Source organism: Pristis pectinata, chromosome 5 (assembly GCF_009764475.1).
Source record: "Pristis pectinata isolate sPriPec2 chromosome 5, sPriPec2.1.pri, whole genome shotgun sequence".
Taxonomy (NCBI): Eukaryota; Metazoa; Chordata; class Chondrichthyes; order Rhinopristiformes; family Pristidae; genus Pristis; species Pristis pectinata.
The window spans coordinates 18,975,258-18,991,730 of record NC_067409.1 but is presented as its reverse complement, the minus strand read 5'-3'; the positions used below and the strand labels follow the sequence as shown (position 1 = coordinate 18,991,730).

At 41.1% G+C, this 16,473-nt stretch overlaps 1 protein-coding gene across 2 annotated transcripts in view; it reads left to right on the top strand.

Moving 5' to 3' along the window:
• LOC127570339 (disco-interacting protein 2 homolog C) overlaps window positions 1–16,473 on the top strand; it is a 504,340-nt gene that overhangs the window by 337,961 nt on the left and 149,906 nt on the right. For both annotated transcript variants that reach the window (XM_052015787.1, XM_052015786.1), the window contains exons 8-10: window positions 3,298–3,495; window positions 13,321–13,412; window positions 15,422–15,532. In XM_052015787.1, the coding sequence (XP_051871747.1) occupies window positions 3,298–3,495; window positions 13,321–13,412; window positions 15,422–15,532 (401 nt within the window). The remainder of the gene's footprint in view (window positions 1–3,297; window positions 3,496–13,320; window positions 13,413–15,421; window positions 15,533–16,473) is intronic.

Here is a 16,473-nt window from a genome sequence, read left to right as displayed (position 1 = left end):
ACTGCTGTTATGTCGTCCCTTATCAAAAAAGCAACACCTCCACCTTGCTAATCTTACCTCTGTCATTCCTGTAGCATCTGCATCCTGGAATATTAAGCTGCCAGTCCTGCCCTTCTCTCCGCCATGTTTCTGTTGCGGTTATAATGTCCTTAGAGCCAGTCCACGCTCTGAGTTTGTCCGCCTTACCTGTTAAACCTTGTGCATTGAAATAAATGCAGTTTGACTGGGTATTGCTTTTTATGTCTTTACTGTGCCCCTGGCTATCTTTATTACTAAACTTGCTCTCGCTGGCTACCGCTTTATACCATGACTTGCTCCTGCTCGGAGTTCCAACCACAACCCCACCTCACCCCCCCACCCCCGTCCAATCTAGTCTAAACCCTTCCTTGTAGCATTGGCAAATTTCCCTGCAAGAATACTGGTTCCTCTCTGGTTCAAGTGCAGCCTGACCCTCCTGTACAGTTCGCCTCTAACCCCATGGTCCAAGAACCTGAACCCCTGCCCTCCTGCACCAGCTCCTCAGCCACAAATTCATTTAACCACCTTTGGACCCATAAATGCATAACCACCCGTTCACCAAGCTCCCAAAGTTGTCTTTTCCCTGACTAGAGGGTTTGAGCATTTTCCCCTGACAACTTTTCATTGAAGTATCAACAGTACATTCAATCAAATGGAATTATCTTTTACTCTGCACTCTGTTCCACAACCTTCCTCTCCAGTGCTGCCTTCCATTAATAATTACATAATTCCTTCAATACTGCATTCTCTTGATTAATGCTTATTAGATAAATGCATTGCCCAATGTGGCAGAGGCATGGATTTACAGGATAACTCACCTACTGCATTCAGTTAAGGGCACTGGAATTCGGGAAAGAAACTAACTTGGAGGAGGGCAATACTATGATCTTAGTGGAGAACTACTGGGACTTAAAGGATTGAATTATGAGAAGAGGTTGTTTAAACTTGACATGTCATCATCTGATCCGAGAAAGTTGTTGGAGGGGTTTAAAGGGATTGTTAGAATAGATGAAAATTATTATCCCTACCAATAGAATTCTGAACAAAGAGACATAATACTAGAGCAGGGTCATTTATTAATGCCATTGGGGTGCAATTCTTCAGGTGAAGTGAAGTGCAAATCTTGGAAGCCTTCCTCCTCCTCTCCCCAAAGGTAACTGAAATTTTCAGATATGGGAATGACCAACTTTTGTTATAAATGAGCATCAAGAAATGGGCATCAAGGCAGGTAGGTAAGAGTTAAGTTGTGTTTAGCCGTAGTGAAAATGAGTGGTGCAGAAGAAGTTGAATGGCTCCTGTTTCTATGCTGCTGAATTCTTTAGAATTAACCCTATCTTTACCATGCCTCCTCCATCACTGACTTGAAAAATGAGGGCGGCAGGGCCAAAAAATCACCAAAGGGCCCAGTAGTGGTTGTGAGACAGCAGCTAGTTTTGATCCTACCTTGTGTGTATGACGTGGACCAGGGTGGCCAACCTATAGTAGAAAACAATGAGGGGCATAGATAGGGTAGCTAATCAAAAACTTTTCCCTATGGCAGAGGTGCCTAAAACCAGAGGGCATAAATTTCGGGTGAGAGGTTTAGAGCAAGAAGTTTTTCACCCAGAGGATGGTTGGTATCTGGAAGGCAGAGCCTGACTGGGGGATGGAGGCAGGTACTCTCACAACATTTAACAAGTATCGAGGTGAGCACTTGAATCACCAAGGTATAGAAGGCTACAACCAAGTGCTGGTAAATAGGATTAGTGAAGATGGGTACTTGATGGTTGCCATGGACATGGTGGGCCAAAGGGCCAGTTTCTGTCCCGTGTGACTCCATGACTTTACTTATCCACTGAATCACGGCAGGCAGGCATGGTAGTGTAGCGGTTAGCGTAACACTATTACAGCACCAGCGATCAGGGTTCAATTCCCACCACTGTCTGTAAGGAGTTTGTATGGTCTCCCCGTGTCTGCATGAGTTTCCTCCAGGTGCTCCAGTTTCCTCCCACATTCCAAAGATGTACAGGTTAGGAAGCTTTGGGCATGCTATGTTGGTGCCGGCAGCATGGTGAGACTTTCAGGCTGCCCCAGAACACTCTACACAAAGATGCATTTCACTGTGTGTTTCAATGTACATGTGACTAATAAAGAAATCTTATCTTAAAAGACCTTGTAGATTTTACATTTTCTTTAAAATCACTTGCCATTCATCTACCTGCTGAACACACTTCAATAATTGGTAATTGGTTTACTATTGTCATGTACTGAGGTATAGTAAAAAAAACTTTGTTTTGCATGCCTTCCACGCATATCATTTCACCACATCAGTACAATGACTTAGTACAAGGGAAAAGTAATAACAGAATGCAGAATATAGTGTTATAGTTGCAGAGAAAGTGCAGTGCAGGCAGACAATAAGGTGATGTCAAGAGTTTACCTTTATCATACAAGAAGTCCATTCAATAGTCTTATAACAGCAGGATAGAAACTGTCCTTGAGCCTGGTGGTACGTGCTTTCAGGCTTTTGTATCTTCTGCTTGATGGAGGGGTCTTTTAATTAGAGACTTTACCAAGTTGGCTGCTTTACCGAGGCAGTGAGAAGTGTAGACAGATTTTTTTTACTTTGAGCGAATTCCCCAGAGAGAGCTTCCTCAAGGATGCTGGCTCCACTGAGACCCTGAGCAATGTAGGTCTCATCCATCGTCAATCACCCAGAAATGGAGTCATAGAGTAATACAGCATGGAAACAGTCCCTTCGGCCCAATTTATTCATGTCCACCATGGTGTCCACCATGGTGCCCACCAAGCTAGTCCCATTTGCCTGTGCTTGGCCCATATCCCTTTAAACCCATCCTATCCATGTACTTATCCAAAGTCCTTTGGTAGACACTGAAGCCGCCACCACCCCCACCAATATATCTAAACTGTCCAAGACATTAAAGAATATTGAACTACCAAGATTTAAACACAGTATTAAAATGTAAAATTATAGTAAACAAAATAAATTTTAAATCACAAGAAAAACATAAAACACAAGGTTGTTGAATTAACTCAATTTCCTCTCTATTTTGGCTGTTCCACTCCATTAAAGTGACTGGAAGTGCTGGACTTGCACCAGGTTTCGTGGGCAGATTTTCCAGTGTAACTGCTGGGAAATTACAGATGTTCCCACTCCCCCATTGAGCTCCAGCATCAGAGTGTACTTGGAAGGATGGTGCACTGATCGTGTGGTCGATTTTTCAGAAGTTCGGAGAGTTAGACGAAGTTCTAAATTCTAAACTCTAAATTCTCTTGTAGTTCAACAGCCAGACCCTAACCAGCCGAGACCAGAGGGAGCTCAGATGTTGGCCATCCGAGGAGAGCAGCTTGGTGTAGTAACTAACTGGCCACCCTCCCTCGAGGCAGCTCTTCAGCGCTGGGGGACCATCTCTCCGAAAGCACCTTGCCTGACAACCATGGACACAAATGGAAAACCACTTTATATTCTTACATACGGTATTTAGCTATTTCTAGTCCAGATCTTTTCTTTTTGCATGAAAATCAAAAAAAAAACTGCACAAAATCTAAAATGAAAAACAGAAAATGCTGGAAATACTCAGCTGGTCAGGCAGCATCTGTGAGAAGAGAAATGAAGTTAAAGTTTCAAACATTAACTCAGTTTCCCTTCACACAGATGAAGCCTGATCTGCTGAGTATTTCCAGCATGTCCTGTTCTTTTTATTGCATAGTTCATTGTCTAGAATAATATGATCAGAACAAAAAAATATTGCCAAAGAATGTTTTCTCTTCAAAGGTGGAGTGATCAGTTTGCCTGGTCCATCTCTCTGGGAATGTAATGGCATTAAAGGAATGTTATTCAAAGATTTCTGATATCGCTTTGACAGGGTGACTGGCACTCAATATGTAAATTTTCTCTTTTATCTATGTCATATGATTACTCACTAAGATTACTTTACATGTATGATCAGGCCTATAAATGTGATGAAATATTAGTAGCAAGGAGAAGCCACATATAAGCCTTCGATATACTGTATCAAGCTTTGCATACCATTCTAGTTCCATTTAGAACATAGAACATAGAACAATTACAGCACAATTTAGGCCCTTCGGCCCACAAAGCTGTTCCGAACATGTCCCTACTCTAGAAATTACTAGGCTTACCCATAGCCCTCTATTTTACTCAGCTCCATGTACCTATCTAACAGTCTCTTGAAAGACCCTATCGTATCAGCCTCCACCGCCGTTTCCGGCAGCCCATTCCACGCACTCACCACTCTCTGAGTAAAAAACTTACCCCTGACATCTCCTCTATACCTACTCCCCAGCACCTTAAACCTATGTCCTCTTCTGGCCACCAATTCAGCCCTGGGGAAAAGCCTCTGACTATCTACCCAATCAATACCTCTCATCATCTTATACACCTCAATCAGGTCCCCCCTCATCCTCCGTCTCTCCAAGGAGAAAAGGCCGAGTTCCCTCAACCTGCTTTCATAAGGCATGCTCCGCATTCCAGGCAGCATCCTTGTAAATCTCCTCTGCACCCTCTCTATGGCTTCCACATCTTTCCTGTAGTGAGGTGACCAGAACTGCAACAATACCTCACAGCTCCTAAATTCAATGCCCCTATTGATGAAGGACAATACACCATATGCCTTCTTAACCACAGAGTCAACCTGCACAGCCGCTTTGAGCATCCTATGGACTCGGACCCCAAGATCCCTCTGATCCTCCACACTGCCAAGAGTCCTACCATTAATACTATATTCTGCCATCATATTGACCTACCAAAATGTACCACTTCACACTTATCTGGGTTGAACTGCATCTGCCACTTCTCAGCCCAACTCTGCATCCTATCTATGTCCCTCTGTAACCTCTGACGGCCCTCCAAACTATCCACAACACCCCCAACCTTCGTGTCATCCGCAAACTTACTAACCTACCCCTCCACTTCCTCATCCAGGTCGTTTATAAAAATCACAAAGAGTAAGGGTCCCAGTATAGATCCCTGAGGTACACCACTGGTCACCGACCTCCAATCAGAATACGACCCTTCAACAACCACTCTTTGCCTTCTGTGGGCCAGCCAGTTCTGGATCCACACTGCAATGTCCCCTTGGATCCCATGTCTCCTCACCTTCTCCATAAGCCTCCCATGGGGTATCTTATCAAACACCTTGCTGAAATCCATATACATTACATCTACTGCTCTCCCCTCATTGATGTGTTTAGTCACATCCTCAAAAAACTCAATCAGGCTCGTAAGGCAGGACCTGCCCTTAGCAAAGCCATGCTGACTATTTCTAATCATATTATACCTCTGCAAATGTTCATAAATCCTGCCTCTCAGGATCTTCTCCATCAGCTTACCAACCACTGAGGTAAGACTCACCGGTCTATAATTTCCTGGGCTATCCCTACTCCCCTTCTTGAATAAGGGAACAACCTCCACAACCCTCCAATCTTCTGGAACCTCTCCCGTCTCCGCGGACGACACAAAGATCATTATCAGAGGCTCTGCAATCTCCTCCCTCGCCTCCCACAGCAACCTGGGGTACATCTCATCTGGTCCCAGTGACTTATCTAACTTGATGCTTTCCAAAAGTTTCAGCACCACCTCTTTTCTAATATCTACATGCTCAAGCTTTTCAGGCCGCTGCAAGTCCCCACTACAATCCCCCAGATCTTTTCCGTGGTGAATACTGATGTAGAGCATTCATTAAGTACCTCCGCTATTTCTTCTGGATCCATACACACTTTCCCACTGCTGCACTTGATAGGCCCTATCCTTTCGCATTTCATCCTCTTGCTCTTCACATACTAGTAGAATGCCTTGGGGTTTTCCTTAATCCTGCCCGCCATGGCCTTCTCATGTCCCCTTCTGGCTCTCCTAATCTCTTTCTTAAGTTCCTTCCTTTTAGCCTTGTACTCCTCCAGATCTCTAACATTACCTAGCTCTCTGTACCTTTTGTATGCTTTTCTTTTCCTTTTGACAGATTTATTATAGCCTTCGTACACCATGGTTCCTGTATCCTATCATGACTCCCCTGTCTCATTGGAACGTGTCTATACAGAGCTCCACACAAATATCCCCTGAATATTTGCCACATATCTTCTGTACTTTTCCCAGAGAACATCTGTTCCCAATTTAATCTTCCAGTTTCCTGCCTGAGACCCTCATAATTCCCTCTACTTCAAGTAAACACCTTTCTAGCCTGTCTGTCCTATCCCTTTCCAGTGCCAACGTAAAGGAGATAGAATTATGATCACTATCACCAAAATGTTCACCCACTGAAAGATCTGACACCTGACCAGGTTCATTACCCAATATCAAATCAAGCACAGCCTCTCCTCTTGTAGGTCTATCTACATACTGTGTCAAGAACCCTTCCTGAACACACCTAACAAACTCCACCCCATCTAAACCCCTCACTGTCTGGAGATGCCAATCGATGTTTGGGAAATTAAAATCCCCCATCACAACAACTCTGTTATTCTCACACCTTTCTAGGATCTGCTTCCCTATCTGCTCCTCAATAACCCTGTCGCTCTTGGGTTGCCTATATAAAAAAAAACCCCAGCACCATTATTGACCCCTTCCTTTTCCTAACCTCCACCCACAGAGACGCCGTAGACAGTCCCTCCACAACGTCCACCTTTTCTGCTTTTTCACCTTTTCCACCTTTTAAGACTGACACTGACAGGAATCTGCTTATTTTTTAAGATTCTCCTTGAGAATTCCAATAAAATACAATTCATATTTGGACAGGCACATGCTATATCACTTAAACTGTTATTTAATGTCAGTATTACATGGATTTATTCTTTCTTCCATTCTGTTGGTATAGTTGTAGGATTAAACATCATAGTATCAGGGTGGTCACTATGTGGACCCCATAGCCATGGTTTCTTGCTGAATTTTTTTTGCCTATAGTTTTTTAATGACTGTCCAAGGATTAGTTTCATAAACCATAAAACGTCAAATTTGTGAGTTCCAACTGTGGCGTCCTATGGTCTCCTGAAAATTGGCTCAAGCCCTTTCATTTGTACAAGGAGCAACAGAATTTAATTGGCAAAATATAAAACGGTAATGATTCTACGGTCAGTCTGATGCCTGATTATTTTCAGCCTGTTGATAAGACAAAATGCCTCAGTGTTGTTGACCATGGCCATGTACAATTTCAGCTGTGGACCACAGCAAGGTAGCGGTGAGCTCTTATCTCTGGTGAAGTGTGGGTGAGTGTTCCACTGGAGGCTGGCATTCATTCAGCTACACATGGTATATACCCCACCAGTTCTTTTTACGGAATCCTCTATTGACTAGAAGGATAGAATATTGCCTTTTGGATGGGCAGAGAGGAGAAGCTTAATTTATGGCTACAGCAGGTACTTAGAAGCAATACATTTGATAGCAGAGTTTGTACATAAACCCTGTGAGCTGTCAGTCTTTAAACCAAGATGGAGGTGAGAATCAGAAAAATATAATTCAGGCCTGAGTTTGCTGCAACCTTACAATACTTTGGGATGCCTGACACCATAGCAACCCAGCCATTTCTTGAAATGTAACCTATCCACAATAAATTTGATTGCTGGTTTGATGAAGTAGATTGCCATTCATCACTTTTGGATGACACTTAAATTAATCAAGGAATAAGAATCCTGACTCAACTTTTTTTTTTGATGCAATTAAACTATCGCTACTGAATATTAAATTCATCTCCATTTTGTAGTGGTGTGATTTTTGTTCAAAAGGTGAGATTTTGCAGGTCGACCACTTTTACCAGTTACTTAATCCTGGAAATTATTAGTTTTATTTGACATCAGATTAGAGGACAGGTTTTAGGTATCAATGAAACTTTTCTTTCCAATCTTCAGTTCTGTTTCTGTAGGATGTGGGTAAATTTGACATCTTCCTTGGTGTACAATTGACATCAAATTGTTTACAGCTATTTCTAGACTTGCCTACGGATGAAGCAATCACTATGTCATGGTAAGAGAATATCAACAGGAGTGTGCAGAGCTGATATGAGATTGAGTTTTAAATTAGTCATGATCCTGTTTTTTTGACATTGATTTCCTGAGTGATATTTCTTTCTTTCTGAATCTTCTTCCGGAATACTTTCCATATTTTACTGAAAAATATATCAAATTTGTTATGCCGAGAGTCATTAACTCAAAATTACTGTAAACCTATTCATCAATGCGAGGTTTTTCCACTGAGAATACATGAAATTTAATGGCTTCAATTTAAGGCTTTCTAGTTTGTTAGTGGCTATATTCAAATATGCAGGCAGGTATCGAATTACGTTTTAAAATAAAATCCAAATTTGTTTCATCATTATGTAAGTAAGAATTATGTATTTGGAGAAACAAAGTAAAATACATGTTTTTTCTTTCTTCCCCTTGAAGAAATGCATTGATAAAATCCGATTACAAGGTTGGAATGCTGAACCAAAGTGGAAGAAAAATGTGCTCAAAAATAGTGTTTTTGTGAATCAGCAGAAGGAGCTAATTGTACAACATTAGTCTGTTAATGTCATTAAGCGACATGTAGTAATTGACTTCCATTTTAAGAATTTAATGTAATGTATTACATGCAGTGTGATTCATTACAATCTCTTCTAACCTTGCAAATAACAAATGTGCTTCAGTGACAAATATGCAAGGAAGGTAAAGATCACTTGTTACGATCCTGTTTTGGAATGTGTCCAGGTTTCTTGTAAAATCATAGCATTAGCCTGCCTTCCAATGACAAGGGATGGTATTATAAGACACATATTAATTGCCGTATTAATCAGCTTGCTTCGGAATGGGAAAAGGTGAAACACTGAATTGAACTGAAAGCTCACGTGGAATGCAAGATTTCTTTAGATAGAATGAACAACTAGATACAGGTCATGTTTATTACACTTCATAATCTGACACTAGCATTTGCTTTGAAACGGGCAAGTCAGTAGCATGTTATACTCTGTCTGTAGTTAGATAAATGTGCTTACAGCATCTATCGAAATTCTCTCAATGCTATTCAATGAAGTTTCCTATTGAAGTATTGCGTAAAATTCTAAGCACAATGCTTTACAAAGGATGCCAGAAGTTCAATGACATGGTCCCAGTAATGTGGGACTTCAATTACATGGAGACACTTCACAGATTGGACTTTCTTTCAAGCAGCAGCAAGATTGAAGGAAGGATATGGTAGAGTTGTTTGAAATAATTAAGAGTTTTGATAAAGCAGAATTTTGATAAAATACCATTTTCCACTGGCAAATAGGTTAGAGAACATAGGATGCAGATATAAGGTAACCATAGAAAGATCAAGAGGCAAGATCAGAATCAGGTTTATTATCACTGACATATGTCATGAAATTTGTTGCTATAAAAATTACTAAAGTTACAAAAGAAAATAAACAAAATAGAGCAAAAGAGGAATGACGAGGTAGTGTTCATGGGCCGTTCAGAAATCTGATGGTGGAGGTGAAGAAGCTGTTTCTGAAACATTGAGTGTGGGTCTTCAGACACCTGTACCTCCTCCCCGATGGTAGTAATGTGAAGAGGACATATCCCAGTAGTGAGGGTCCTTAATGATGGATGCTGCCTTCTTGAGGCACCGCCTCTTGAAGGTGTCCTCAATGGTGGGGAGGTGATGGAGCTGGCTCAGTCTACAACCCTCTGCAGCCTCTTTCGATCTTGCACATTGGAGACTCCATACCAGGTGTTGACGCAACCAGTCAGAATGCTCTCCACCGTACATCTGTAGAAATTTGCAAGAGTCTTTGGTGTCATACCAAATCTCCTCAAACTCCTAATGAAGTAGAGCCGCTAGCATGCCGCCTTCACGATTGCATCAATGTGTTGGGCCCAGGATAGATCCTCTGAGATGTTGACGCCCAGGAACTTGAAGCCGCTCACCCTTTCCACTGCTGACCCTTCACTGAGGACTGGTGTGTGCTCTGCAGACTTCCCCTTCCTGAAGTCCACAATCATTGTCGAGTGTATTAACCACACTGACTGAGAAAAATTTTATTCAATTAATTCATATGCAATCATGATCGAATCATTGTGATTTTCGGAGAAATCATGTGCTTTTGTTGGGAGAAATTGGTGTAGTTTTTGTTTCCTCCATAATTCAAATACACCCTGCTTGCTGACTAAATTGGCTTTAGATGTGCAGTAGGCTATTAACTGTGACTTGTTTCTCTTCCCCACTTCCAACTTGTTGTCTGATGCGGTGCTGTCAGTAAATACAATTTCTAATGCAGCAGGTTGTTATGATTTGGATTGCACAGCCTGAGAGCAAATCTGATAATTTCCAAAATTAAACTGGATGAGTATTTGAGGAGGGAAAAAATGCTGGAATTTGAGGAAAGAGCAGGGATGAAGCTGATCGGTTAGCCTTTACCAAGGACCAGCACAAGTAGCCTGGGTTTATACAATTCTACAATTGTAAGCCCCACTTTTGACAGACAATGGAGTGATTTGAAAGATTTAGAGAGCAAAGCACCTGTACCATATGGAAGAGGTTAGCTCCCAGTATTGCCGGGAAATCCAATATTGGCTAGTGTGACAGAAGATTTGTTTAAATTACCCTATGGTAATGAGGGATAAATTGTCCCGACATATTTTGATTCAGATCATAATCCAGTACATGGAAGCGAGCAGTTCAATTTCACATAGTGCAGTATGTGCACTTGGAAGTGCCCACGATCGATTTTACACTTCAATTCAATTGCACATCGCATAAATAAGTATGCTAAATGATTGAATTTCTAGGCTAATCTGTTTCACCAAACACTTAACTCCTATTTTGCTACCAGTCTGATTGCATAGGTGAAATTTGATAATTGTCATGAAATTGCATCTATTTTGAATGAAGTGCAGATGATGGTTAAAAATATTATTGCTTTGAAAGGTCACTCCTATCAATTTTCAGGCTCATGCATTATTGACCAGGTTAATTGATTTGTTCATTTTGTTTTCTTTGAATTGAAAAGAAAGCTGCTTGGCAAATTATTTATTAGCTTATAGAACAAAAGCTCTAAAAGGAACTTCAACTGCAAACGTGACAAGGAAACAGAAACATTGACCAGTTGGTCAGATCTTCCACTTAAAGCTGACTGTTTTGTTACTGTTTTGTTAACTGCTGGTTGTTACCCACTTTGCCGTCTGGGTGTTCATGACTCCCCAGCTGATGCCAGTCCCGAGGCACCTGGGCTGCTCTTTAGAGTCATAGAATCCAAGGGAAACAGAGCAAACTTGCACAGCTTTCCCAGCACTTCACCTGGTACCCACTGAACTAGCACAGTTCCAGCAGTCCTGTGTGGTAAAAATTGCAGCAGACAGAAGGATAAAGTTCCCTTTCAGTTCATTTAAGTAAAGTGACCTACATTTATTTACTTATTTTCAATTATGTTTTACCTTTTTCTTATTGGATTAAAGTTTAATATTTTTTCCAGTGTTCTTAAAAATCTCAGTGACAGCTTTGACAACTACTAAGCTTGAGGCCAGGTATCAAAATAATCCCGGGCTAGAGACTGGCACATGCGCTTGGGGAGCCTGTTCAATGCTGGTCCTCGATGATCACCTTCCATGTAAGAGCGGGTTCCTAGGGCAGGAGCTTGACCGGTCAGCCCAATATCTTTAAACCACCATCCTAGCAGATGTTCTGACAGTGAATAACAAAGGATATGTTTCATCCATACCGACTGGCAATTAAAAACTTCTTGTTTTCTTTATTCATTCTTGTGAAGAAGACATCTAAATTTATAGAGGACAATTTCTGTTGCAATTACAAGGAGACATTGTTTGACTGCACAAGAGAAGCTCAATAGATTTTCTGCAATATTTATTTTCTTGTCCTCTGAGAAATTTCAGGATCAAGGGATGGGTCCATCATGTGCATTGGCAGACTGCATCTGGAGTGATGTTTTGCCCCATTATGCAGAACTACTTAAACCTGAGTATTTGTAAATTCTGTGTTCGGATATAAGCTCCAATTGGAAAGATAATTCCTACACAGTGGGATATGTGGTTTGCTTCCATTCTGTAACTACTGATTGCCAGGGCTATATATATGTTTGTAGCTCTAGAGATATAGATTTAAAGCAAAATAAATATATAAAGAGGGCAAAGTATTTTCATCCAGTTTAGAGGTTGGGAGGGGGTGTGGTGGAATATGGAGGCAGTCTAAAGGAGATTCACCAGGCTGATTCCCGGGATGAAAAATGTATGATGCTGGAGGGACTCTGCAGGCCAGGCAGCATCCGTGGAGAAAAGCAGCGGTCAACATTTCGGGTGAGGACCCATCTTCTGCTGAGTTCCTCCAGTATCATTGTGTTTTTCATCTAGATTCCAGCATCTGCAGTCCTTTGTTTCTCTAATTCCTGGGATGAGTGGCTTGTCCTATCAAAAGATGTTGGACAGTTTGGGTCTGTGTTCTTTGGAATTTGAAAGAATGAGAGGTGACCTTATGCAAACATATAAGATTCTAACAAGCTTTTCAGAGTGGATGTTGAGATGTTTTCACTAGTGGGAGAATCATGAACAAGAGGACATAGTTACAAGATAATGGGCTGGTCATTTAAAACTGAGGTGTATAGAAATGTCTTCACTCAGGTGGAGGTGGGGAAATACTCGAAAGATCAAGGAATTGAAGGTTATGGGGAATTGGCACAAAAGAGGAGTTGAGACCAGTATTGATCAACCATAATCACATTGAATGTTATTGGAATTGGTTTATTGTTGTCACTTGTACTGAGGTACAATGAAAAACTTGTCTTGCATACTGTTCATACAGATCAATTCATACACAGTGCATTGAGGTAGTACAAGGTAAAACAATGCAGAATGCAGAATAAAGTGTTACAGCTACAGAGAAAGTGCAGTGCAGGTAGACAGTAAGGTGCAAGGTCATAACAAGGTAGATTGTGAGGTCAGAGTCCATCTTATTGTATTAGGGAATTGTTCACTAGTCTTACAACAGCGGGATCGTAGCTGTCCTTGAGCCTGGCAAGCTTGAAAGGCCTGGTGGCCTACTCCAGTTCCTATTTTCTTCTGCTCTTGTTAAATCTCCTTATTCACTTGTATAATGTTTTGATGTAGTATGGGAGATCTTTCCTCTTTAGTCTTTTTGCATGATCTGTTGAGTGTTCATGCTTTTGTTTAGTGTTGAACTTTTGATGTGAACTATAAAGCCATCCTCCTATTTCCTACATAGTGTGGCGTGGCATGGATTGGATCTCATATGAATCAAGGTGAAAAAGCATAATGCTTATTTGTGGCTTTTCTTGTTAGTAATCATTTGACATTGCTTCTTACCATCAGGGAAGCTGTGGACAAGGAGTATGAAAGTGGCCTACAACATCCTGCATAAACTGGGCACCAAGCAGGAACCAATGGTCAGGCCTGGAGATAGGGTGAGAATGATGCTCTAGTCTAACTCAGATTTGCAAGCAACTGTTTCAAGGTTTACAATGTCACTTTTTAACTTCAAATGCTTTGTGATTTCATATTTTTGAATCCAGCAAAGGAACACACTGCTGGATGTCAGTGGGTGCATTTACGGCAGAGATTGATAAGTTACCGAGAGAGGGCAGGATATTGGGGTTAAAAAAAATCAGCCACAATTGAATGGTGGAACAGACTCAATAGGCCAAATGGCCTAATTCTGCTCCTATATTTTATGGTCTAATATTCCTGTTCATAGAATAACATCACCATATTCACGCAATGGAAACTTAAACTTAGAAGATGGAGGGTGGCGATTTAAGATTTACACAGATGATGACGAGAGAATGGGGAGGACTGTAAAGGAAGTGATAAGGGTTGATTGTATCAGCAAATTGGAAAGAATAGCATCTGGCAAAGAAAGGTCAATCAAAGGAAATGAAAATTATAACAAATGCCAGGTCCTTATAAGTTAATGTGGCTTCATTAGATAATTACGATTTTAATTCTCAGATATTAATGGTTTGTTACATTTACATTTCTTTAATTCAATTTACTGAATAATTCAGAGTTGCTGTATTTCTGACTGGTGTTTGCTGTAGGTCTAGCATCTCAGCCCTTGGAATTCCTCAGGGTAGCATCTTAGCCACAACTATTTTCAACAACTTCTTTCCATCATAACATCAAAATAGGACAGTTTGCTGATGACTGCCCACTGCTCAGGACCACTTGCAGTTTCTCAGATAATGAGGTAACTCATACACATATGCACCAAGACCTAGACAATATCCAGGTTTGGGCTGATATGTGAAAAGTTGCTGTACAAATCCCACTCGATGACTGCCTCCAATACAAGAGAGATGTATCATCTCTCCTTGACATTTAATTGCTCTTTCCAAGCACTTTACAATCAACATCTTGGGGTCATTATTGACCAGAATTTCAACAGGTTTATGTCCACAAAGCCCATAGCCATGACAGCATGTTAAAGCTGATTGTTCTGTGATGAGTGGCCTTCTGACTCTCCTGACTCCTCAAAGCCTTCCCACTATCTCCGAGGAAAGCTTTGATGACTGCAATTCCAGCAACACTCAGACTTTTCACCATTCAGAACAGAACATTTCCCTGACAGCACCACCTAAAGCATTCAGTTCATCCATCATTGCCATACTGTAGATGCAAAAGATGCTCTCTTTAGGATGCAGGGTATAATTTCTCCATGTCTCTTTGTATGCGTTTCACCTCCACCACCCGGAAGGACAAGAGCAGCATTTCCAAGCTGAATGCCAGCATTTCCAGTTACACATCATGCTCATAGGTATCATCTCCCTTTATCGTCATCCTTCAACTATCTGCCTGATAGGAGTATCTTCATGACATGGACTGCATCAGTTCAGGAAAACTTCAGTGGAGCAACTCTGTACATGCAACTGATGCTGCTCCATCAGGACACTTGTATCTAGAAATTAACTTTGGGCACTAAACTGAGAGTTATTTCCCTTTCTTGGGCATGCTATCTTGTTCTCTGGTGTCTGACCAGCAATTATCAGTCAATGCCACTTTAAAACAAAATAACTATTTGAACATCAATTATATCCCTTGAACCAAACAGTATAAATCAGAAGGATTTCAGTTCAGCTTTGCTGTTTTTGACTATCTTGAGGATGTGAAAGTTACATGGATAGGAAAGGATTAGAGGGATGTGGGTCAAACGTGGGCCAATGGGACTAGCTTAGATGGGCCTCTTGGTTGGCATAGACAAGTTGGGCCAAAGGGCCTTTTTCCGTGCTGTACGACTCTATGATTCTACCAGGCAAATGCTTTCTAATTTATTTTCTCAACAGAAATTTGTTCATGCATGTCTAGATTATAATGGGAAATTGATAATTCCACTGGATAATTTGGGGCCAGGGTTTAGGTTTCTGCATTGAGTTTTCCTCTTTTGCACTATAAAAATGCCTTTATTATTTGCTTTCAGGTAGCTCTTGTTTTTCCGAACAATGATCCTGCTGCTTTTATGGTTGCTTTTTATGGTTGCCTGTTGGCGGAGGTAGTTCCTGTTCCAATTGAAGTGCCCCTTACAAGAAAGGTAAGACACTTTTTCTTGTAAAACTGCAAGTAATTCTTCAATCTTAACTATAGTAGCACAGGCAAAGGTTACCTTAAATTATCCCTGTGTCTCTGTTCCCTAGCAGTAGCGGGTTACAACCAGCTAATGAACTAATCTGCACGGATAGCATAACGCTATTACAGTGCCAGCAACTTGGGTTCAATTCCGGCCACTGCCTGTAAGGAGTTTGTATGTTCTCCCTGTGTCTGCGTGGGTTTCCTCTGGTTTCCTCCCACATTCCAAAGACGTACGGGTTAGGAAGTTGTGGGCAGGCAATGTTGGCATTGGAAGCATGGTGACACTTGCGGGCTGTCCCCAGAACACTGTACACAAAAAAGATGCATTTCACTGTGTGTTTCCATGTAAATGATAAAGAGATCTTCTCTTATCTTTTTAGCATCTTCATTTTCTCTTTCACTCTTGTTCACTAAAAGCACAAGTATGTGAATAATAAAAAAATATCTGCAAGGGGAAAGACTGCTTAATATTTTGAGTATGGACTCTGTCAGAATTAGAATTGAAAAAAATGACACATCTATTAAACTGAACAGAACAAAACAAAGAGGTTGGGGTGGCAGTTGGGGAGTTGGGAGGAAAGGAAGTATAGATGATTCATCAGAGTCTATCCTTAGAGATTCTGCTGAAAGCCTAGAAGTAATGACAATTGATGGAAGATGTACGAAAATCAGCAAGGCATGAAATCAGAATGATGGCTGAAGAGGAGAAACTGTTAAAGCATGGAATGTAAAATGGAAAAAAAATGCGGAAAAGTTACAACTTTCCACAAGTTGAAACAAGAAAGGCCAATATGTTGAGTTCAGACCAGACAGGTTTATCATCCATCCCCAAAGTTATTTTTCTTTATTCTGGCGATGTTTTTCTTCCCCTCCAGTTAAAATTCATGAAATGAATTTGTCCCA